Source organism: Anoplopoma fimbria, chromosome 2 (genome assembly GCF_027596085.1).
Source record: "Anoplopoma fimbria isolate UVic2021 breed Golden Eagle Sablefish chromosome 2, Afim_UVic_2022, whole genome shotgun sequence".
Classification (NCBI taxonomy): Eukaryota; Metazoa; Chordata; class Actinopteri; order Perciformes; family Anoplopomatidae; genus Anoplopoma; species Anoplopoma fimbria.
Genome location: NC_072450.1, coordinates 15864253 through 15889314, shown reverse-complemented (window position 1 = coordinate 15889314; position 25062 = coordinate 15864253). Strand labels below are relative to the sequence as shown.

General features: G+C 39.2%; 2 protein-coding genes across 2 annotated transcripts; one reads left to right on the top strand and one right to left on the bottom strand.

Moving 5' to 3' along the window:
• Positions 1-3137: 3137 nt before the first annotated feature.
• On the top strand, positions 3138-14124 carry cstf3 (cleavage stimulation factor, 3' pre-RNA, subunit 3). Its single transcript, XM_054609486.1, has 20 exons — positions 3138-3369; positions 4018-4125; positions 4308-4403; positions 8955-8987; positions 9829-9926; positions 10019-10085; positions 10177-10211; positions 10301-10427; positions 10539-10616; positions 10712-10874; positions 11145-11254; positions 11379-11495; positions 11587-11805; positions 11914-12016; positions 12213-12282; positions 12388-12583; positions 12696-12846; positions 13029-13123; positions 13248-13308; positions 13557-14124. The coding sequence occupies exons 1-20, from the start codon at positions 3343-3345 to the stop codon at positions 13754-13756; spliced, it is 2154 nt and encodes a 717-aa protein (XP_054465461.1). The 5' UTR covers positions 3138-3342; the 3' UTR covers positions 13757-14124.
• Positions 14125-16391: 2267 nt separating this feature from the next.
• Positions 16392-24448, bottom strand: depdc7a (DEP domain containing 7, paralog a). Its single transcript, XM_054619269.1, is given in 10 exon segments — positions 16392-16615; positions 16766-16844; positions 17148-17273; positions 17354-17496; positions 17608-17828; positions 19006-19198; positions 19291-19421; positions 20746-21010; positions 21013-21201; positions 24433-24448. Coding segments are annotated over 10 exon segments (1587 nt in total).
• Positions 24449-25062: the final 614 nt, after the last annotated feature.

The following is a 25062-nucleotide window of genomic DNA, read 5'->3' as shown; positions in this document are numbered from 1 at the left end:
GTCCAAACTTTTGACTGGTACTGTAGATATATAAATTGTGTTTACCTTAACACTTTGTCAAATGTTAATATACAGTACCAGTCAAAAGTTTGGACACACCTTCTCATTCAATGGTTTTTCTTTATTTTTTTTATTATTTTTTTCTAAATTGTAGATTAATATTGAAGACATCCAAACTATGAAGGAACACATATGGAATTATGTGGTAAACAAACAAATGCTCAACAAACCAGAATATGTTTTATATTTTAGATTCTTCAAAGAGGTTGAATGAGAAGGTGTATATAAATTGTGTTTACCTTAACACTTTGTCAAATGTGAATATATATGTATGTTAATATATGTCAGAAATAAAGGCGTAGATTGCCGTGGTCAGAGGGTACATTTGACTTGTGAATAAAACATTTTATAAGTGTCAGTTTTCTTCATTTAGTTTATACCCCTGCAGGCTGATCCATAAAAAAAACAGCGATGATAAGAACATCACATCCTGTAGATAGTCGCCTTAATAAACAAACCCTCAAAGTGCTGCATTAGAATATAAAGTATAGAATAGGACAATGACAGTGAGCAGTAAGGGGGTCAACTGAATGGGAAACAGCATGTTTTTATTTTACAGGCATATACATAACTGAGGTGTTGATAACTGATTGCTCAAGGTATACAAAAACATATAATAAAAAATCTTAAAAAACCTGATATTGCACATGGCCTAAAACATCTTAGGCCGTGTGCAATATCAGGAGGGTGAATCCATTGGTTAGTATATAAGATTTGCTTCACATATGAGCTTTGAAAATGCAATGGAAGAACCTAATGATAATAAACAAAAATACTTATTTGTCTCTCTTCTTTAGCAATGTCTCAACAGCAGTGTTCTCAAGGAAACTGGTGGGGGAGCACAAGCTGAAAGCTGCTGCTCAGACAGTCAGGAGGCACCCAGCTGACATTCAAAGCTGCTCATAAGCCCCCGATGTCTGAGAAGACCAGCTGTTATCTAATCCACCAAATTGCAATTGTTTTTCCCAGTCCCCACCCCAATTACAGACAGCAGACCACCAGGCCTGGTCAGCTCGAAGGCAGGTGTGAACCCCTCTTGTCTAACCTGGTGCATCATGAGTAAACACAGCTGGGTAATAGTAAACGCATAGTAGGCCATAGAAACACCCTTTAAGTCCTTTTAGCTTATCATGGAGGATGCAAGAGTGCTTCCTGGAGTGATTCATGTTGTCCCTCCTAGGCTCAACCTAGTCAAGAGGCCCTGGTTTACCATCAAATCTGGACTCTATCAAAGAAAACCCCATTAACACTGCCACACTATCCAATTATCTTTTCAGGTCATGCGTTTAAACTCAAAACCTTCGATTTGGATGGGTGGTTTTTTTTTTTTTCTAAACAAATGTTGAAACCACCAAATCCCAGAAAAAAAAGAAAAATCACAGAAAATTTAAAAAAAAAAACATTTATTAGAAAAATAAAAAACGACATCATGTTATGCCACAGTACTACTATTATACGAATAATTATAAACAAGATGAGTTTTCTTGTTTGAGGGGGAGAAAGACACTTGTTCACTTGTGATCAGGTAACTGCTCTGCGGTCTTCTGCTCTGGTCTGATTTAGGTCGTTGATCAGATACACAAGCGCGCGCTCTCGTTGCGGGGGTGATCGTTTGTCTCCACCTACCGGTTGACATGGTTACCAGCATTGTGCGGCGGGACGAAACGTTTGCTTGTGTTACTGCTGACAGAACTTTTGCCATTTTAGTCACTATTACAAAACTGCGTATAGCCTACACTAATACTAATGTAAAGTGGCTTGAGATGCATAACATAAACCTCACGGAATTATACGGTAGTAAAAATAAAAATATATAAGTACATGTGTCTAATGGCCACTGCGGGAAGCCGCCTATCGGCCAGAATGAGAAACTTGGTTTCCACATGAGTCACCTGAGTGCACGTGCTTGACATGCATAAACAGTACAAGTATTTTATATATGTCACTTCTTAAGCTTTTCAGAGTGGATTATGAGTTAAATGAGCATAATACAAGGGCTACACGTAGAATAGACAACATTTATATCCCCAGCTTCCAGTAAAATATAAAATAAAAAAAAATCCCAATTTGAGGCTATCAAAGTGATTTACAAGAGATAATCCTTTATTAGTCCCGCAGCGGGAAAATGTGCAGGTTTACAGCAGCGTAGAGTAAAGTGCACACAAGAGACATAGTAGAAGAAAGACAAGATAAAAGTAAAAAATGAAAATAAAAAAAACAAGTATTATAAATAAGCAATAAAAAAACAGTAGAAAATCAACAATAACTGAAATATTATATTTACAGACAGAAAAAACTATTTAACTATTATTGCACAGTGTAATGTATTGCACAAGTTTTTATTGTCATGTTATTATTGTCATGTTTTATTGTCATGTTATTATTGTCATGTTATTATTGTCATGTTTTATTGTCATGTTTTATTGTCATGTTATTATTGTCATGTTATTATTGTCATGTTATTATTGCACAGTGTAATGTATTGCACAGGTTTTTATTGTCATGTTATTATTGTCATGTTATTATTGCACAGTGTAATGTATTGCACAGGTTATTATTGTCATGTTATTATTGTCATGTTTTTATTGTCATGTTATTATTGTCATGTTATTATTGTCATGTTATTATTGCACAGTGTAATGTATTGCACAGGTTTTTATTGTCATGTTATTATTGTCATGTTATTATTGTCATGTTTTTATTGTCATGTTATTATTGTCATGTTATTATTGTCATGTTATTATTGCACAGTGTAATGTATTGCACAGGTTTTTATTGTCATGTTATTATTGTCATGTTATTATTGTCATGTTATTATTGTCATGTTATTATTGTCATTTTATTATTGTCATGTTATTATTGTCATGTGTCATGTGGTCTGCTCAAGAGGCAATACTATCGGTTAAATGCTCAATAGGCCTCGATACAAAGCTCCTATATTCTGACTCCCATACAAAGTGTGAGATGGTATTGTAACATTCAATAAACGTGTTTCAGTCATGGTGAGTGTCTGGACCTTGGCCTTTTATTTTGTTAAATAATTTTACGCCGGAAGTACTGTTGCTGTCGCAGCTCGAGGAGCTCGCGCAGCGGAACACAAGTTTCACGCCATTTTGAGATATCGGCGAGCGACCGAGCAGCTAGTTGCTTGAGGGCAACGTGATCGACACTCTGAAGCGATGCCGATTATTTAGTCGTTTTTTTTAAAGGTCGCCATCACTTTATTATTTAAGCGTTATTCCAGCTGGTATAACATCTCCGACCTAGATCTCTCCCGCAGCCATGACGACCGAGGGAGCCGTCGACCAGGTAACGGAGCTAACGCTACTCTGAGGGGGATGCTAACCCCGACTCCACCGCTAGCATGCGATGTAGCTCGTCGTGCTATTGATCGATAACGCCAGCACGTAAACTGTGTTGGTGCACATGCGTTGCATTACGTTTATACGTCGTTATATTGGTGAAGACAACACATTGCAGCCGTGTTTTGTGGTAAAGCTTTAACTTTAGCCTCTCGCTCGCCATGTTGGCTGCTACTTGTAGCTACTTATTGTCCAACGTTAGCGCGCTAGTTGTGTTTAAAATCACCCACATTTTCATTTAATATACATTTTTAGTTGCCTCCAGGTAACGTTACAGGTCAATTGAAGTGTGTCGCGATGCTGGGTGCTCCTCAGCAGTGCCCTCTGTACAGACCTTTGGTTATCCATTGGTTGTCTGTGTTCGCAACTTGATTTACCTCAAACATAACCGCGTGTTTTGTTCTTCATTCCACACTGCAGGGGCGTGTCCAAGAACATAGGGCACCCATTAATCAATACTTAACCCACTGCTCTATAATAATAATAATAATCATCACATATGTTGCTCCATCACAGCACCACAAGCATCAAGTTGCCCTGCAGGTCTGTTCAGCAGCATAACCCTGTGTTCCTGTGCCTTTGTGTTGTGTTGCAGGCTGCGGCGGCAGAGTATATTCCAGAGAAGGTGAAGAAGGCAGAGAAGAAGTTGGAAGAAAACCCATATGACCTTGACGCATGGAGCATTCTGATTCGAGAAGCACAGGTTTAGTGACACAGAGTTGTATTCCTGGGGTTAAGCAAACTGGGAATCCGGGTGGGGGCGGGAGGGGGGATTAGGGGTCAAGGGGTAATAGATTGTTAAACCTCCAAAGCACTTCCTCCTTTTTCTCTCATATGATTGCTTTCCGTAGTAATGTGGAATGTTAATGCATTCTCCTTCTTCAGAACCAACCCATAGATAAAGCAAGGAAGACATATGAGCGACTTGTCACGCAGTTCCCAAGTTCTGGCCGATTCTGGAAACTATTCATTGAAGCCGAGGTTAATACTTTTTTCTTTTCTTTAGTGTGCATGGCTGGGGATTTTTCTAACACGATCAACAATGTGATTTTCACACAAACAAAATGTCTCGTTCTTTAATGAAAAATCAAGTTTAAAGTCACAATTCTTGTTTTGAGTCACTAGGCCTGACTACTTTTTCTGTCAGCTCAAGTTTTTATTTTTGTAGATCAAGAGTATTGTTTAAAGATATTTTGACAGTTGGAAGCATCTACCTGGCTAAGACTATCCTAAACTATGAAACGTATATGTAGGATGATGTAGAAGCACTTTTTTATTTTTTAGGCCTTAAGTAGACTCCTTAAGAATTGTGCCTTTGAACTCAAGCAAAGCGGAAATTAGCTCTAACCAATTCTTTTCCAGCATATTGTTCATAGGATTTAAACAATACATATTCATATTTAAATGGGGTAAAGTGCATTTGTTGCATGTTTGGTCTGCAACAGTATTAAAACTATTTTAATGGTATTGGAGTGCATTAGCCTTTTATTCACTTGTCGTGTCAATTTATTGCCTCCTGTGTCATTTCTTTCGGGTAATTTTATAAACAAATATTGTTTATATATTGTATTGTTTGTGTGGCCCATTCTTTCCTTGAGACATGTCTCCCCACTCCTGATTATAGGACCAGTGACCCACTTGCCCCGATACATCAACTGACTTTACTTTTAGGCAATAAGCAACTGATAGGATGACACATTTCCCCTTGCACATCATTTTTCCTAACCTGCTGAAGTGCATTTTCTGATGCCCTCCACCTTTGCAGGTGACTTATGCAATTTGGTGTTAAACAAATTGTTTGCACAAAGTTTAACAGCATTATCAAGCATCAGGGTATATCTTATAGTTTAAAGTCCAGGGTGCAGTTCTAGATAATGATTACCTCCATGCTGTGAGTTGAATGTGGCTGTATGTTGAGGTTGTAGTGGTTGTGGTTTGTTGTTGTGGGGTTGCTCCCCTGGATGAAGCTATCCCCTTCTATCCCCTTCTATCCCCCATACCCTCGTCCGCAGTCTTCATCCACTAGGATTACACAGTGCAAGGAAAGGCCTGGTGTTATTAATTCAAGGAAAAGGACATACATATGTTATGAAGTGGAATGGAAGAACACATTGCTGCCTTTTCCAAATGGACTAGGCTTCTCAGGAACAGTCCTTTTTAAATAATATATTCTAGGTTACGGATGGTACTGACTGTATTTGTGCCAGTAAAGCGTCAGTGTCACTCCACACTACAAGCATAGTTTCCCCTCTGACACAGTTGACAGGCAGCAGCAATATAAAGAAGTGAAAGCAAAGCAGTTACTACAACTAATGGGATGTTTTTATTTGTGGATCTTTAAGAAAATGCAGAATATCAGAAGAGGCCATTAGATTAAACATCCTAACATTAATTCTGTGGCCGGCAAGTACACTTTTCTTATAGGTTAAAGATTTATTATTTGGATTGGTTTGAAACCAACCCTTTACCCAGCTTTTTTTAGTAAGATATGTCATATCCTCAAAAGAGATGTTATTTTAAAAACCTTTATACCTATACAGCTTTTGACTGATTGTTGGCGGGTGGGTAATTACCGCAAGTATCTGGGGAAGTATGCAGACAATTTAACTTGCGAGTGCAGATATTAGTACCTGGTTGTTAGATGGAGTTATGATGGTATATCAATTTATTAAAATTTGCAACAAAAATAAAGGAAATGCAAAGATTAGGCTTTTAATTATTTTATTGTTAAGTGATTGGGTTAGTGTCAGTCTAATTGGGGAGTTGTGGCCCTAAAAGTAGACTCATTAATTACACTACAAATAGGCCAGTCCCTTTAAAATAAGATCAATAAATGTATGGTAATTTATCTATGTTGTTATACTTCTTTTCATGTATGTATTATTAATCCATCACCTCTCCCCACTTAACACAATGCCACAATTCAGCCCAAAACACGGTTCTAGTTTGGCATAATTGCATAACGGTTCCTGTTTGCTGGAATGAGAGACTGGACATTTGAATTAGCATTCATTTATTAATTATTTATTTGTTTATAGCTAGAGATTTAAAAGCAGAAAATGTAGTTTTAAAGTCAGAATTTTAAACCAAGGCATGTTTTGACAGGACATTTAATTAGTATAAAGGCATTCCCGTATTTGGTAAGTATGTGGAATAGCTCTGATCTCCCCCCCTTCATTAGAACTACATGTAGGTTAGAACTATAAATTTACTGAGCAATGTTGGAAACCTCCAAAGCCTCACAAAACCCACTTCTGTGAAGTTCTACTTACTCTGCCCTTTTTATAGAACACAAAGCATTTCCCCTGAAGAGCACAGTGAATCATTGTGTTTGTGTGAGATTCTGATTCTCTTGAAATATTATGTAGATGTTGCATACTAGGCAAGTCATTGTTGACTTTCTACAGTGGCATGGGAACTATAACATAACATGTATTGTATATCTTGAGGGACAAACCAGCAGAAACTAAAAACAAGCTTGCATAACTCAGATTAGTTTACAGTCTTATTCATTTTCTCTTAAAAAGGAAATTTGTTATTGTTTGTATTTGCAATATTGTACTGCATGAATAATCTAAAAGCTGTAGCCCAATGCAGTCAAGTTTCTGAAGCTCTTGAATGTGGAGTTAGTGCACAGTTTCCCTTGTTAATTGCCATTTAGAATGTAAATGAACAGTACGTTGAATTTACTAGGTGTTGGACCTGAGAGAATTAGATCACAGTAATCAAATTGAGTTTATATTTTACTATGTAACTTTATCTAGTAAACTTTCTTTTCTCATATTAAAGTAGATTGATGGTGTGCTGAAAGGATCGTGTTGGTGTGTTGTAGAGGATTTGTCTGGATGTGATCTTCAGCAGTCGTCAGAGTTTGTGCTTTATGAGGCTGTTATGTAACCAGCTACTAAAGACTCCCCCTTAAAGCAGCCACTAGATGTGTAGTAATGTTTCCCTCCAGTAGGACCTTCTATAATGGCCTGTAGCCATCTTCCCACCATATTACACTGTTATTTTAGTCTAAATCCTGCACATTATGTAGCTGATCTATTTCAGAGTAGCACACGGAGACACATCTAGGATTTGCACCGGTTGTTGTAAAGGCTCAGATTGAACTGATTCTTGGAGACTATATCTGATTCTGTTACATGGAGTTTGAATCTCACATTTAGTCATGCTCTGTGTTGGTTATCCCAAGAAAGCTTAGTAGAACTTCACATTCCAGGTTGTCCATCTGAGGCATTACATCATATTTTGCAGGAGAAATAAATGATTTTTTGGTCAAAAAATAAACAGTAAATGCAAGTTCTAAACCCCACACCCCTTGTCTCTCTATTACTATTAGAGATTCACGTTTGACTTGTCTGTGTTTCTGAATGAAGGTTAAAGCTGAATGTGTCAGATGTGCTGTTGCAGTGCCTGCAATGAGATATTTAGGTCAGTCTGTTGTGGGGTATTTACCCTAAAGGCATTCTACACTGCAGTTTGTGTTTACTGCATAGTTTAACAAAATACCATCCTTAGCAAAACATTTTTTTGAAAATATACTTTCGTAGGGTTCCTATTAAGAGGACCTGTGTTAAATGAGGGATTAAGTAGATGCATTCTATTTTTAAAAGTATTTTTTGGGGCCTGTAAGAGGTGACCGTCTCAACCAACAAGCCACAGGACACACAAAATAAATGAAAGTTTCCATTTTGTTACAGCAGGTCACTGAATATATTCAACAGAATTCTGTAAAACTCAGACTGTAGGCATGTTTCTAAGCTTTCCTCTTTGTCAGTGACTGGTGGATATTTACCTACCATGTAACTATTATTTTGTGTCGCTTCCAGGCTGGTTCAATATTTTTGTTGCTTTTTTATTGAAGACCTATTGATGTATGACATTATAATACCATGGAAACAACAGCCTCTCCTTTCTGTACTGAAGGGTGCTGTTAGACAGTTGCCTCAACTCAACAGAAGGCCATATGAAATATAGCTGCATCACCGTTTACTAAATAAACAGGCACACAAGGCTGTGAATATTTTAAAATATCAATACTATTTTACAAATAGCACTTTTTCAGTATGAATCTTAAAAAGGATATTCAAAATATGCATTATTATATAAATGCATTATTTTCAGGATTTTTGTTCCGCATCATGTGGGCAGTGGTGTTTTTGTGGGTTATGTAACAGAATCTTTTGTTTCTGTTTTGGGTTTTTTTGTGTGCAAATTTTGCCTTTTTTGACAGTGTAGAGATACCGGAAATACGGGGAGATAGGCTGCAGCCTGAGTCAGGACAATGCTGTCATTTGGAATGGGCTGTAACCACTGTGCTACAAAGGTGCTCCATGTGGTGAAATCTATAAAGAAAATAAACCCCTTTTTTTTAAAATGTATTTGTCATTCTTGTGTGAATTTCACTTTGTTGATCTTAAAAGTCCTCTGTGTTTGAGTGGTCACATTTGCATGAATGCATGTTTCCTGTTAGCCATAAAAGTAGAGGAGAATGTTGAATTAACATTGCATTTACACTCTGATTTGCAGATCAAGGCTAAAAACTATGACAAGGTAGAAAAGGTAAGTGTCCATCACAGTCCTTGGAGCTGACAAGTGTTTTGATTTATATTATTGGGAAAAGTCGTCTGACTGTTTCTAATTAGTCTAGCTGATAAAGACTGAATACAACAAGAATATGCATTCACACTATTATACTGTCCATTAAAATCATCATTGTATTACAGGGAATCTAAAACACATGTCAATGGCATGTCATTTTGGGCAGAACAAGTACAGAAAGTGTGCAGACGGGAGCAAATGTCAGTGTGCCTTTCTGAAGTGCGAGATGATTTCCTTGCACATTGGCTTGCAACCAAAGCCATTACCTTGTACCTTCTGCAGTTATAACTACCATGACTGTATTATTGGGTTCAAAAATAATAATCATCGCTATCTATACACCTTTTAATATATTCCCATGATTTTAATTTAAATGTAAAAAAAAAAAAAAAAATCAACCTCTGCATTGATTTGGAACTGATTTGTTTCCACTTAACATAAACAAACATAAAATATGTGAGTGTATCCTTTTCAGTTTTTGTCTGAATGTCACATCAAGACATCACATCCCTCATACGAGCTTTGAACCGGTGTATTCAAGTTTGGACAAGCCCTCTGAAATGTAGGGCACATCTGAGGCCTGTCTAATGAAGCAGAATAACTAAAGGGCTCTGCACAACTGTGCTGAGTAAAAACCTGGAGCCTTCATCCTAATCTGGTGTCTGGGTTAAAAAAAAAACTGCCAGTTTTGAGCATGGGAGTATAAAGTGAAATGAATGAAACACTGAAGTACAATACAGTACATGTAGAAATGTTTGTGTCTCTATTCTGGTTATTTAATCTTGTAATCTTGCCCTTGTAGTTGTTTCAGAGATGCCTAATGAAAGTCTTGCACATCGACCTGTGGAAATGTTACCTCTCATATGTTCGAGAGACCAAAGGGAAGCTGCCCAGCTACAAGTAAGAGAACATGCTGCATAGTGGGATTAGTATGTCGACATACCGCTGTACTCCAAAGTACAAATACATCACTTCATTTTTTTTACCCTCAGAGAGAAGATGGCCCAGGCATATGACTTTGCCCTGGATAAAATTGGCATGGAAATTATGTCTTATCAGGTACACACTTCTAAGATATTTCTTCGTTCCTGTGTATATATGTTTCCACTTTAATTGCTGTCACCTAACACATTTTCTTTCCTCCCCTAAGATTTGGGTAGACTACATCAACTTCCTCAAAGGAGTGTAAGTGGTTTTCCTGTAGTAGTCTAATACTTTGTCAACTTTATTGGCCAACTCCTAAATGTTGACATTTTTGTTGTGTGTTCCATTAGTGAGGCTGTGGGCTCATATGCAGAGAACCAGCGAATCACTGCAGTACGGAGGGTGTATCAGAGAGGCTGTGTAAACCCCATGATCAACATTGAGCAGCTCTGGAGAGATTATAGCAAATATGAGGAGGTGAGTGACCCACCCAGGCCTCTGTCTACCTGTAAATGTTTGCACATATGGAGCTGTTACAATGCGAGAGTGATGGAGTGCTTGAATTAATTAATTTATTTTTATGAACAGGGAATCAATGTGCACTTGGCCAAAAAGATGATTGAGGACCGAAGTAGGGACTACATGAATGCCAGGAGAGTGGCAAAGGTGAGACAGTCGGACAAATACGCACATACCTCTTTTGAATCCTTGTTCTGTCTTTGTAAACTAATACAGACTGTTGCATGGTTTGTATTATTCAGGAGTATGAAACTGTGATGAAGGGGTTGGACAGGAACGCACCCTCAGTACCGCCACAGAACTCCCCTCAGGAAGCCCAGCAAGTGGAAATGTGGAAGAAGTACATCCAGTGGGAGAAAAGCAACCCACTGCGCACAGAAGACCAGACCCTCATCACAAAGAGAGGTGACTATTTGTAGTCCTATTGTGTTGTGTTTGGATTTGTAAACCCTTGCTGCACCCTCCCCCAAAACGCCTGTGATTCCAGTAAGTACGTTGTGAATTTATCATCTTTTTTGAGCATCAGTCAATGGAGATGCATAATGTTTGAATCTTTATCTCCTGTAGGAATACAGTCACTAGAGGGCGTAGGTTTTCTCCTCACTCATGGTTAAAATGCTTTGATCCATTTTTTTTACGAGTTGTAGTAAATTGCTCATGCGCTCTGTGTTGCAGTGATGTTTGCCTATGAGCAGTGCCTGTTGGTGCTGGGCCACCATCCTGACGTATGGTATGAGGCAGCACAGTACCTGGAGCAGTCCAGCAAACTGCTGGCAGAGAAAGGGGTGAGAGATAAATCCCTGTCAGACTTGAATTTTATGTATAAAAAAAAGTCACAAACCTGCATTTTCGAACTTCAGCACAAAACGCTCCTATAATTGTATGTTGCTTATATGCTTTTCCGCTTAGGATATGAATAATTCCAAGCTGTTTAGTGACGAGGCAGCTAACATCTATGAACGTGCCATTGGGACTCTTCTGAAGAAGAACATGCTGCTGTACTTTTCATTCGCAGACTATGAAGAAGTGAGTTGCTTACGCAGCAAGAAAATTGAAATCAACACAGTCAGAAACTCGGGGACTTATCAGCATCAACTCTCTTTTGCTTTCCTCGCAGAGTCGCATGAAGTACGAGAAGGTCCACAGCATCTATAACAAGCTGCTGGGCATCGAGGACATTGACCCCACGCTGGTCTACATTCAGTACATGAAGTTTGCCAGGCGAGCAGAAGGCATCAAGTCAGGTCGCACCATCTTCAAAAAGGCCCGAGAGGATCTACGCACGCGCCATCATGTGTATGTGACGGCAGCACTGATGGAGTACTACTGCAGCAAAGTAAGTACACATAATCACACGTTTACTATATGTACAATGCTACTAAAATGAATCTACATATATTTGGGGTTTTTTTGATAAACTATTTTTTTTTATCTTTCCCTGCAGGATAAATCGGTGGCCTTCAAGATTTTCGAGCTTGGTTTGAAGAAATATGGTGACATTCCAGAGTACATACTGGCATACATCGATTACCTCTCCCACCTTAATGGTAGGTTATGTGTAATAGAGTTTAGGAAATATGTTTTTTATTAGTAATGCATTCTAAAAGAAGTTGCTTTAATGAGGTAACAGTGATGTCCTGCTTTCAGCTGTTGATGAAATGAAAGATTTCTCCATTATTATGGTCACAGTAAAGGAAGATAAATGTGTAACCCTGTTTTTTCTGTCTTCTTCTACCACTTCAGAGGACAACAACACCAGGGTTCTGTTTGAACGAGTCCTCACCTCAGGAAGCTTGTCACCAGAAAAGTCAGGGTAATGTCAAGCATTGATTAAGTTGGGTGCGCATATACAATTGGCGTAATAATCGTTATCTTTGACACCGTTTGCTTATTTCTTTTGGTTTCTTTCATCCTTCAGCGAGATCTGGGCTCGGTTCCTGGCTTTTGAGAGCAACATAGGAGACTTGGCCAGTATCCTGAAAGTGGAGCGCAGGCGTTTCACTGCCTTCAAGGACGAGTATGAGGGCAAGGAAACGGCCTTGCTTGTAGATAGATACAAGTTCATGGACCTGTATCCCTGCTCTGCTAGTGAACTTAAGGCCCTCGGATACAAGGTGTGCATTTTGCCCATTAGAAATGACACAGCACCTCATCTCTCGCTGGAAAAGCAGTCACAGGCTTTTTCTTTCAACTGATATTTCAACTGTTTCCACTATGTGTTCGTAGGATGTGTCTCGTGCCAAACTGGCAGCAATGCTCCCAGAGACCGTGGTGACGCCCTCTACGCCTGCACAAAAAGATGAAGCTGACCGTAAACCGGAGTACCCCAAACCTGACACCAATCAGATGATCCCCTTCCAGCCACGTCACCTTGCCCGTACGTAGTCCATAAATGTCCACGGTCTTCTCCCACCTCCACCGGATGTTGTAACAAATCAGTGAAACTGTGTTTAAGAATCCTGTTGTTTTCTATGCATCTGCACCACTATCTCTCCTGATTTCTACTTAATGCATAAAAGGATCCATCTTTGATGCAGCCTCTTGTGTTCCTCTCCACAGCTCCAGGTTTACACCCAGTCCCTGGTGGAGTTTTCCCAGTCCCCCCAGCTGCTGTTGTTCTAATGAAGCTGCTCCCTCCGCCTACGTGTTTCACTGTGAGCAGCAGCAGCTTAATACCATCAATCTCATATTTACTGGGAATGAATAAGACGAAAGGGGCAGGGTTTTTCTTCTACTGGAATGCAATAAGTTTGTGATTATTTTTTTTTCTCATTGAAGGGACCCTTTGTTCAAGTGGATGAGCTCATGGAATCATTCAGGAGATGCACACTTCCTGACAGTAAGTTGCTTTGGTCAGCACTTTGAATGAATCCAGACCATTTCTATTTCTAGCCACACTAGAAACTGGACTCTGGTGATGGAACTGTCAGTCAGATACTCGGGAAGCCATCCAGTAATCAAACCAACACTTGGATCCAGAGCGAAATATCTAGACAGCTGTCAAATGCTTTGGAATGAAATGTGATGCAGTGTGTTAAGATGTAGTTCTATCCCCTATTGGTACTGATGTATTTTTGGTCTCTTTAGCTGTCGATGCTGCTGTAGAGCTGATCACTGGTAGACAGCCCGATGCAGGAGGGGAGGGCAATGGATCCATGGAGAACCATGCGGTTGCCAAGTCACTAAAGAGGCCTAACGCAGATTCTGACGAGGAAGACGACAAAGGAGCCGTGGCTCCGCCTATACACGACATCTACCGTGCACGCCAGCAGAAAAGGATCCGATAAACCAACCAAAACTCACACGTAACCCTACGAGAATGTAATCTTAACAGGTGGTCATATGGGGTAAATGTACATGTCCACATTTCTGAGTGCGTCTGACAGATTATACATCCGTTTATCTCTGTACAGAAGACAAGCATACATGCACACACACTCACACAGACATACATACAGTATGTACACCTGAGTGTTCTCGTGGCTTTTTTTTTTTTTTTTTTTTTTGTTTAACAGTTTTTATTTTTAAAGACTGACCATTATATTGTACAAAATTTTTAATTCAACCATTGACTTTGGCACACAGCTTATTTTGGCCTTGTGATGTTCCAGTGATGGCAAAGTTGAATCAAGCTTCTTTTTTTTAGATAACTGGAGTAAACAATTCCTTTCAATAAAAATGGAAAAGAGTTCAACCAGAGTTGCTTCTTTATTTGACTTAACTCATGCTATATGCTTCATTGCAGTCTTTCTCTGTAGCTGTCTGGACATTTTATCAAGACTTCTCCTTTAGCTCAGCCATGACAGGTCTCATCATTATCACTAGAGGGCAGCATACTACACTTAGCTGAAGAGATCAGGTATCCTCCATTCAAATAATCACTTTCCCCCTGACAGCAGGATTCCTGGACTTAGATTTATCCCATCTACATAAGGGAAGATAAGGCTTTGAAACATCTTCAGTCTTCATTTGGGGAAAATAGGTTTGCTTGTTTTTTGCATTTTAACTATGTGGATTGTGAAAATACCAACTATGAATATTCTTTCAGCTTTAAACTGATTCAAACAGTAGCTGACATATCCAGACAGTTCCTAAGTAGTGACAAACTATTTGATTAGGAAAAAACATGACTTGCACAATGGACATTTTTCAATGCCAGCCAGCTGCTTATTTTCACATTGGCCTGATTACATCATTATTTGTCTGCCCAGCACAGCCTTTGTTCTGACTATGCGCCAGCTTCATCTCAGCTCTGGGCCTATTCACATGTAATACTGCAGCATTTAACAAAATACCACACCACTGCCATATAATAAAGGCTGAAGGCTACTTTACAATGAGCACCATTTGGAAAACTTTGTCAATTGCTCTTAGAAACTAAGACAATGTCTAATGTTTTCAACATTTTATTAAATAGCTTCTGAATGATAACCATTAAGATACTTTATCAAATAAATAAATAATGTCAGCCACCACCAAAAACAAAACTGAACAATTGTTCTTGGAAAAGAATTGCTAAGCCATTGTTTGCACTTTTAACTAAACTTCTTGATGTTTAGAAGAAAGTGTCTGTGTTTTGGATGTTAAGAATGACAGTATAAGAAACAGTTTGAGCCTTTTATTAAAAACGAAAAACTTAACATTACAGTACTTTCAACCTACTTTTTTGATTTTGCCCAAAAAAACAGTATGTCAAAAACACAATTTCACTAGATCGTAAATTGACAGGGAACCTCAAAAGCATAAAACAGCTTAGTTTTCAGTATTATGCCACTCTATTTAAAGACGGGAGGGACTGTATGGATGTTTATAACAGAAAAGGCCTGTGCAAGGCCTGTGTCTGGGTCATGTAAGACATTTCTATCTTGTCCAAATCCCCCAAAATAGTAGTGTTGCTTTTATCCTGTTCTTTGTAGTTTTTATCCTGAATCTAGCTTTTCAAAGGTGCTTGATTTAGTACTGCAAACTGTCTCAAAAGTGAATATTATTTCAGCTATATGGAAAAATTGCTTGACTTAACAATGCTATGTTCCCTTTTATCAAAATAAACACATTTTGTGTCTGCAATGAAAAAGGAAAATGTACATGTATGAATGGTAAGCATTTCCAGTTTCATTTTTTAAAGATTTGTCAAAATACAAACAGATGTGAGTGGGTTAAACTTAATCTGGGAATGCTTTTGTCACCTGGAAATTTGAAATGGATTTCCTCGGCTGATTCGAAAGAATACATAAAACATATTCAAAACAGAACCCTGAAGATACCACTAAAACGTGGCTAAGGTTTCAAGTAAGAAAAAAACAGAAATAAATTGCAAACATCTGTTTTGCTGAAATGTTGCAACTAACATAAAAACCCAGAGGGCTGATTCTCATGAATGTCTCTGACTGTTTACAACAGCACATTGTCAGACTTTCAAATTCCCAGGTTAGAATTTCCGTTTGAGGTTCCTGAAGACATTGCTCTACTCTGCATCACATTGTACATGATAAACCGCATTAACAGACACATGTTTTTCTATTGCACAAGCACAAAGAATACATCTATTGAAAAGCGATATATGCAGACCTTCAAGACACGTTGCATTGTGTTAAAAAAAAAAAAAAAAACTCTCAGGAACACTTGGTTCATTTTGTCATACTGAGAAAGTAACAGTCGCATATACACTTTAACAGAAAAGGACATTTCTTGTTAGTGTCCTGCACTAAATAAATATCTAAGAAATTAAATATGTCCTTAAATATCGCAGCTTATAATGAGTCTCCACAATTAAAATTCACATTGTTTTTCAGTAGTCTTCACTATTTACATACAAGCAAATCAAATCCACAATCTACACTGCACATCTTCTCATAACTTTAGCTTTTGTTCTGACATCTCTCCCTTTACATTATAACACATGCATTTACAAACTAATAAGTATCACTGTAGCAACACATTGATACTGGACAATCTATTTCCAAAGTACTGAACAAAAATCTCTGGGTGGCCTTTATAAAACTGTCCCAGCAGCCGTCTCTTTTCTTTATCGGAGAGTTTCGGGTTCTCATGGACTCTCTGGAGTAAGGACCAAAGTTCGTCTTTAGTAGTTTTTTCTGCGTTTTCCGAGTATGCCTTAGAGCTCACTCTGGTGCAGTACGTTGATCCTGCAGTGAAGAGAGATTTGAGAAACAGAAATTAAGTGGAAGAAGAGTTTGTCTTCCTTCATACCAAGGGGAAAGTGTTCTTTGGTTAAACAAACAGCTGTTGAACAACTGAATGTATAAGATGAATGTATAAATGGAAAATCTGCTAACCTGTTAACACTTCTGGATCCTTTCCTTTCACAATATTCATCATTCTGTCACTCACCATCTTGTGTAATGAAACCGGGATCTGTTGGAAAAGAGAGTTTCTATTTATCTTGACATAAAGATACATTATTAATACGAATACAATCACAATAAGTATAATAACTTTGTTTACTTAGCTCGTAGCTGTTTGAGATCTTACACAATCAGACACATTTGATTCATGAATTATGTTTCAAGGTATATCTGGTGAACAGGTTGAAATCCTGCTTCAGCCAGTGTAAAACAGCATTTTCTCTCGCTGAGATTTTGATTGTAACATCCCTCCTACAACACCGGAAACACCCATGCACACACTCTGGTAAAGAGATCATTTAGAAACACTCACTTTGAACAGATCGCAATGGTTATCCATCATGAACAAAACCATCAAGTCCACCTTTCCTTTGGAGAGTCTTTTGCTGTAGACGATGGCACTTGAGAAAGACCTTTTCACCGCCATTCTGTTCTCAATCTGATAGAGAATTATCTTGAGTTAAAAAAGCTCAAGAATACAAATGTACAGACTCACATAAGAGGAACACGAGCGCTCACCTCTTTATGCAGCTTGACCTCCTGTGATTTGGCTGCAACAGACATGAATCTCAGGAGCCTGCGTAGCTCCTCCCTGCTGCGAGAGTCTTGCAGCTTCAGGCTGAGCTGCAGGGACTCTAGAGCTTGCTCTTGCTTGCCGTTCACTGACAACAGACCACAGAAAATACCAGGATGAAAAAACTGATCATCACAATAAATAATAAAAGCCCAATTAACCCCTCCTGAAAACAACAGGACAAGAGATCTGCTCTTACCGAGTAGCTCCGAGATGCCAGAGTGGATGTCGAAAATGTGATTGCTGAGCAGAGGTGGCTGTTGAGAGTGTCCGTAATGCTGAGCCAGGATGTCATAGAGCAGACTCTTACACCGGGGCAGGTCGTCAGCACAACCGGACAAAACTCGGCTGACCTCCACCACCCGTTCATCAGGAAGAAACTCTAAACAGTCAACCGCTCCTGACATCCACTCATCAGCCCTGAGGGGAGAGGGAGGTGATTTTAAACACAGCAGACAGATTGGTAAAGTGAAGCAACAGGGAGACAGAAAATGAAGATGTGATGAGATCTTGACCTTCAGTGATTAAGAGACTCTACTGCTTCCATTTGCAGGTGAAGAAAACTTATGCAGGTTTTTAGAAACTTTAAAACAAGCATTTCACCATGATTATTAATTCATTTGAAGAAGCAATACCACATCGTAAAACGACAGAGTGTATCAAATGTAAATGCACCATGCAGAATGGCTTCTGTCAGTGTTATTATTATATTAACTGATCATTATCACAGATGCATTAACAGTTAAGTGGTAGTTTAATGTTACCTTTTTTTTTTGCAATTAGTAAAACACAGTTTCTGAAATTAGGGCCCACTTTCTCGAAACTTGACAAACACAATCATACAAAACACACACAGTATCTTACATCTCTTCTAAAATTTGTATTTTTGCATTGCAGTTATCCATACAAACACAGAATAAAAAGCTCTTTCCACATGAAAACTGCAAACTGATGTAAGTCTTCAACAATATTATCTAAAATCTTTGACATTTTCATTGGTAGCTATTACTCATGACATAAATATAGTTACTGTATTGTACTGTAAACAAAACACGATATTGCAATTACAGTCCTCTAACTGTCCTTCCATAATTGGCCTCCATTGTGGTGCAAACTAAAGAGCTATCCTGAATCATATTTATAGTGTTTAAGCTCTGATTTCTACGTAATCAAATTGGTTACAGTTGCTTTCATATGTGCATTCTGGGTGAAGGTGATTGCTGATTGAGTTTGGTATTTAAATGGCAGTGTTAAGCAAACAATACACACAGGCTTTTAGTTTTGAATCATGTCTCATCTAGATAACTGTGTGTAGTTATTTGCAAAAAGAGGGTTTATAATTTCAAACTTAGGGTAAAGCATACAATAAGCGTATGGTTTAGCACACCTGGTCAATAGATAAGCTCATTGTTCCTATTAATTAAAGAGCATGGCAAAACACAAACAGAAAGTTCTCATATACATATCTTCTTTAGGATTGTAAAGGCAGTTTGTCTGTAAAGCAGCTAGTTAATATTTAAAAAATACGATTGGGACTGATGGATCATTTGCATTTCAATAGAATACTTTAAAACTGTAAATGTTTTAGAGGACTTACTGTGCTTCACTGAAGGCCTTGAGGACCTCTCGGTCTAGGTAGCTTGATGTGTACAACAGGTCCGGGTCACTGTCCATGCCATGCAGGGGAGCCTGTGATGTGTCTTTACCCTCTAACAGCTTCTCCAACAGGGGGAGCTCTATCAGCTGCAACAGCCTGAACACAGCCTGCTGGTGCCACACCTCATCCACAACTGTGAAAACAAAGAGTTAAAAGCCATAAGGGTCATAGATACACAGACACATAGTGTGACTGAGCATTTGCTGCGTAAAGAGGACGACTTACGCTCTTGTGAGAGGCCGAGGTTGATCATTTGAGGGGTGATGGAAGTGCTCAGGTTGAGGTTTCCGAGCACGTCCTCCAGTGATTTGTCTGTTTTCACAGGGGAATGGGTGGAGTAGCTCAGCGCGGCTTGTCTGAAGAGTCACATAATAACGACAGCAATCAGTGAAAATGATTCGGAAATAACAGACTTATAAGAGGAACAAATGTGGCATTCGGCTGCAAATGTTTTCTAGCAACCGTGATTCAGTTACAATTTAGTGTCGTTTTGATTCCGTCCAAACAGGCAAAACAAATGCACAATTTCCAGCAACAATTACTGATTAACATTAAATAGGACAAGTCTTTCTTTTTTTCTTTTTACATTACTCACAATAAACCCTGACTTGACCCATGTTGCAATTAACAAAAGTCTAATTTTAAAAGTTTGAGAACATGGCTCGTCTGAATAATTTATCTCCAATTTGGTAGGCCGGATCTCTGGTCCAGTCTGCAACTGTGACTCTCACAACAACACAATTTGCTGATGCCACGTGTTCGCACCTCATGGGTAACACATCTTGTCTGTCTTTGCTACATGCTAGAAAGCCTCCCTAGAATTTAATTGGGAAATACGCTCAAATGCATTTTTGCTGAGAAAGAGTTTAGATGTCATGTCTTAAGTAGATATGAAGCTTCAAGATAAAACAAGAAACTGGGGTAAACATCTAGAGCATCTGGCTCCGTAGAAATCCACTTACCGCTCCGCTAAAGCTCACTTTTTAATTTGGTATAGCTTTTTTTTAATTGTGTACAAATTTAAAGTGTAAAAACAACACTTTATGTTAATATTATGAGCTGGGGCGCCTTCTTGGCCGAGCTCAGTAACTTCCTGCAGCCATGTTATCACCTTCAGTTCGCCAGGCAACAAGAGGAGACTCAAGAAGGTCACTGAAGCCAGCTAAGAAGAACTCAACGAAAACAAAATGTCGTTTTCACTTCATACACAAACGATAAATGACATGTGAAGCAGTGAGCTTTAGAGGTGATGGTAGGTGGATTTTGTTATCTTTGTTACAGAGTTAAATTAGCTATTTTCCCATATTTCCAGTGCTAAGTTAAACTAGCAAGCTGCTGGCAGAAGCATCCAAGGCTGGTTTTGGTCTTCTCATTTATCTTAAAAAGAGAAAAAACATATTGAAGCGAGTGGGTTTCTGTATGTTTCTTATTTCAAAATTACTTTTTGATTTTGCAATTCAAGTTTATATTTGAAATTAAAACTCATTGCAACCCACTGGTAATGAGCCGGTTACCAAGACATAACTGCACAGTGGGACTTCAAGAGCCTCCAGTCATGCCTAACTAGTTTTCACAGACAACCAGTCTAAAGCTATACTGGATTTGGGATTAGCTCTGATGGAAGGAGAACAAAGCAAATCATATATGAGATCCGAAGGTGTTGTGACATGAGTCTGGTACCTTTCATCTGATGAACTGTAGCCGCTCTCGTTCCTGTTCATGCCTGGTGAGTCGTAGCCGCACTCGATGGTGCTAGTGGAGTTGGCGTTGGCCAGCGGTGATGAGGAGCTGTTTGTTGGGCTGAGGAACCTGTACAAACTGCAACTACTGTCCTCGAATGTGGCTGGCTTCTTTTCCCTGCCAAATACTTTAATGCCCACTGGCTCAAACACCCTGGAGTCCATCAGGGCCTGACAGAGACGGACAGCCTTGTAGCGGGGCACCCCTCATCGCCAAAGAAACGGTTCAGGGTGATGTGTGTCAGCACCACGTCCACGGCCTCTGAGCCCAGGAAACAGTCCTGGTAGGACTTTAGGTTGTGGCGCCGGCGCTTAACCTCCACGCGAGTCTGGAGATTGGAGATGATGCTGCCCCAGATAAAGGTGGCCCGGAACGGCTTCCCAGCCATGCCTGGTTCTGATGGAGGAGGAGAGGAAGGAGTCAGTGGACTGAGGCCGGGAAGACACTCAGGGGAGCGAGAATGAGGGCTAAAGTAGAGTTGATTTCAATAAAATGGCAATAATAGTTATGATAACAGTTTGATACACTGATGCGCAGGTGGTGCAACTATAATATATTATCCTTGCTGAAAGGAATTGTCAATCAACAAAAAAAATTAACCAGCAACAACTTTCATATTAATTGTTTAAGTTATTTTTCAAGAAAAAAGGCCAAATATTTGTTGGTTGGGAGCTTCTCAAATGTTTGGATTAGAAGTTCTTAATTGAACATCTTTGCATTTTGGACTGTTTGGTCAGATGAAAACAAGCGTTTTGAGGACATCCAGCATGCGCTCTGGGTAATTGTGATAGCAATTTTTCACGCGACGATTGTTAATTAATTACTAAAATAAAATAATCATCTCTTTGATTAAGCAACGAGAAAAATCAAGATTAGAATAAACTTTTATAAATGCAGACGCAAATAACCCAACTTCCCTTCACACAAGTATTTTTGGTGATCCACTTGTAATTCCACAATTGACATTCTCAGCTTTGTCTATTGTTCAACATTTTCTCAGAAGATACAGGGAATTGTGCTTTCTTTCTTTACCAAACGCACACTCCCTCTCCTCTGTTTGTTGTCAAATAATCACAATCTGAATTCAATTAACTGTATGTGGGTGTAACAGCACAAGGTCCAGGATCAATGCAACTCCCAGGGTACCAAACAAACCCAAATCCTCTATTGTACATTCTGCTCAAAAGCTTCATTCTAATTAAATTACCAGATGTTAACACATGAGAATAAAATAGTGTGGCCATCCATTATAGGTTCAAGAAAATAAGAGAAACAAAGATCATCATCAGTGCCTGATTTTCATACCATACCAGACACCTGATGCAATCAATCAATGCAAAATCACACACATAAAGAGGAAAGGACACAGAGACGATCAAATTTGGATATTTTCCTCATATGTTACTGTTGTTTCTTCCACTGAATGGTCTTCATTGCTACCAACACAGGCACACAAATCAGTAGATGATTCATGTGATCAAACACTGGCACGTTCAACACTCCATCATGCAATTTCTCAACATATCTCTTCTGTGTTTGATGTTTTTTATTAGGGAAAATGACTTGTGTCTTCCAAAGCCAGACCCATGTCAGAAAGCAGAGCTGGCCTTATAGTGAGATGTTACATAGTGTGGCTTTCATCTCACAACAGGACACATTAAAGGCCTGTTGTGAGAAGCAAATGTTAGGGGAGGATCTGAGAGGCTCACTGAGGCCTAGGGACATAAAGCAGGCACACAGGGCTCCATGTTATGATAACACAACATGACAAACACTGTTACTGACCCATCTGTAAAACCTGACAACAACAAGCAAGGCTCAGACAGCAGCGAGCAGATGTTCGTCCACTCCTCTCACAAATACTACGAGGATGAAGATGAAGGTGTGTGGCAGAAATCTTGGGGATGTACTGATTAATGAGACACATCTACGTGTCAGACTGTCTGTCTCCCTCTGGGAGAGAAGAAACTTTCCTGATCTGGGGATTTTCCCTTCAGGGAAGTCGGCTACTTCTGAGGCCGATAATGAACAGTTGATAAGGAGGAGCACCTTTCAAGAGTTTACATGCATGATAGGAATCTTAAGAAATTGAATAGGCTGGTAATGCAATTAATTCAAATAAAGACACTCTAAAATAAATGTGAGAGAAGTCCATATTATGCAAACATCGGTCAATATAAACTCACTATATTTGCAGAATAGTACACTTTTTGTTGAGGGCAACTAGTAGAAACATACTGAGTTATCAGAATGAAATCCTTGATCTAGGCCATCTGGAGAGTCCCATCAGGGGTCCCCGGATTACCAGTCACACAATAAATCCGGATCTGATCAATATCCATTAATGCTTCTTGTTAAAAAAAAGAATGAAGTGGGGGGTCGAGTGTGGGTCAGAACAATCCTGGGAACCCGGCTGTGATCTGTCACCTCTTGTTGCCTGAGCCAGGCTGAGGTTTGAGCTCCGTTTGCACAGCTGACGCCAGACTTCTTCCCTGTGACTTTGGTCTTCTCTTTTAAAAGAAAGAAAGGAAAGACAAAAGAGGATACTGACATGTTATTCAGTTCAAGGAAAACAGTGCACCGTGTGTTTGTACACATCAGTGGAGGTAAATAATCGCGGAGGGAGCAGTCGACACATGGGGATGTTCCCCCTGAGAGCACGGTGCTTAACACCACTCTCAAAACAGGAGCTGCATTATATCTGCGGCAGCAAAGAAAAAAAAGAGGAAAAAAAAGAAAAAAACTATAGATTTCACTTTCAAACACTGCTGTCAGGACAGGACCTGCATGGAGCTCAGGACGTTAGGATTTCAGCCGGGGGAAATGGACCGGTGGCAGATACCTTCATTCCTCCAACATGCTGAGAGCTGTGAGATGAACCGATCCAGCCTCAAGGCACAATGTGAACACAGTGAACCGTGGAGGATATTATCTAGTATTTGAATCCTCATATCCTGTGTGACATAACGCAGTAATGACCCTCTGCTTGGTGTTAACACAAGCACTGCAGACTGCTGGGTCGGCACTGAGCACTAATGTCAAGGAACTGAAATGTTGTTCTTATTCAAAGCTTTAAACTCATCTCCAAAGCATTACATTATGTATTCAACTCACACAAAGGCAGTAGCTTAATTACACATTAGAAAACCTTGTTATAATGGGGTTTTTTCTCCCTCATATAGCTACTTAAAACAACTTTACCAAATGTTTAGCGACAGGCTTTAATGACAATAATGTAGAAGCAATGTTGACAAAAACGCTGTTAACATATGTTATAACATTATTGTCTCTTTAGTAGAAACATTTTTGATTAGCATTAGACCACATGTCCAATTACAAATAGTGGGGCAAATACACCCAAACGCACGGTGTGCGTAAAATACATCACAGAAGTAATAGTACATTACATTTCTACTTGGCTACCAATAGTTTCAGTAAAATCCAAATTAGCAACAAGCGACAAATGGAAATGTATGTCTTCAAACATCCCATTTCAACTCAGCAGGTTACATTGCCAAACTTAATAAACCAAACTCTCTATTTATTTCAAACACGGCAGTAAATTGACAACATCCATCCAGCCATTGCTTTTTCCATCTAAAGGAGATTAAATTAGTAATCGCCTACCTGGTGTTCGGTGCATGACAACTTGCTCCGGTGACTGTATAGACTTCCATTCAGACCAGGTCCTTGGTCTTCAATTCACAACGTGACGCACGCAACGAACCACAGTCAACCCCGAAACCGTCTCCTCCCACTGAGATACATTATTCATGAGCCAGTCACCGCCCCATCCGGGCATTAAGCTGATAATGAGGCTCTCGCTGTTTCCTTGAGGTTTGGCAAAAGGTGCGTTACAGTTACTTATTCTTACATGCTGGAATCTTCCTGAGCTGAAACTGTAAATAAGGAAGAGGAATGCTCAGCACAAACCAAAGCTCTTCCAGTGAAAGGTTTTACCCTTTGGGTGCTTATTTTTTCTTATTTTATCAGGTGATAGCTATGTTTACTATAACACAATGCTGAGCACACAAAGTCAGTGTGCAGAGTTGCCAATATCCTTCCTTAAAGTCAATTTTAAGACTTTGAATTTCAAGGAAATGCTGAAAATCCAAGAGGTGTCACACAATCTTTCACTCACCAAGTCACACCCTTAAAGCCTACATTGGAGGTAAATCTGATCTGATAACAACTACAGTGTTAACAGTACTGTATGTGAGATGGAGAAGAAGAGGCTGTTTGAATAATTGGGATATA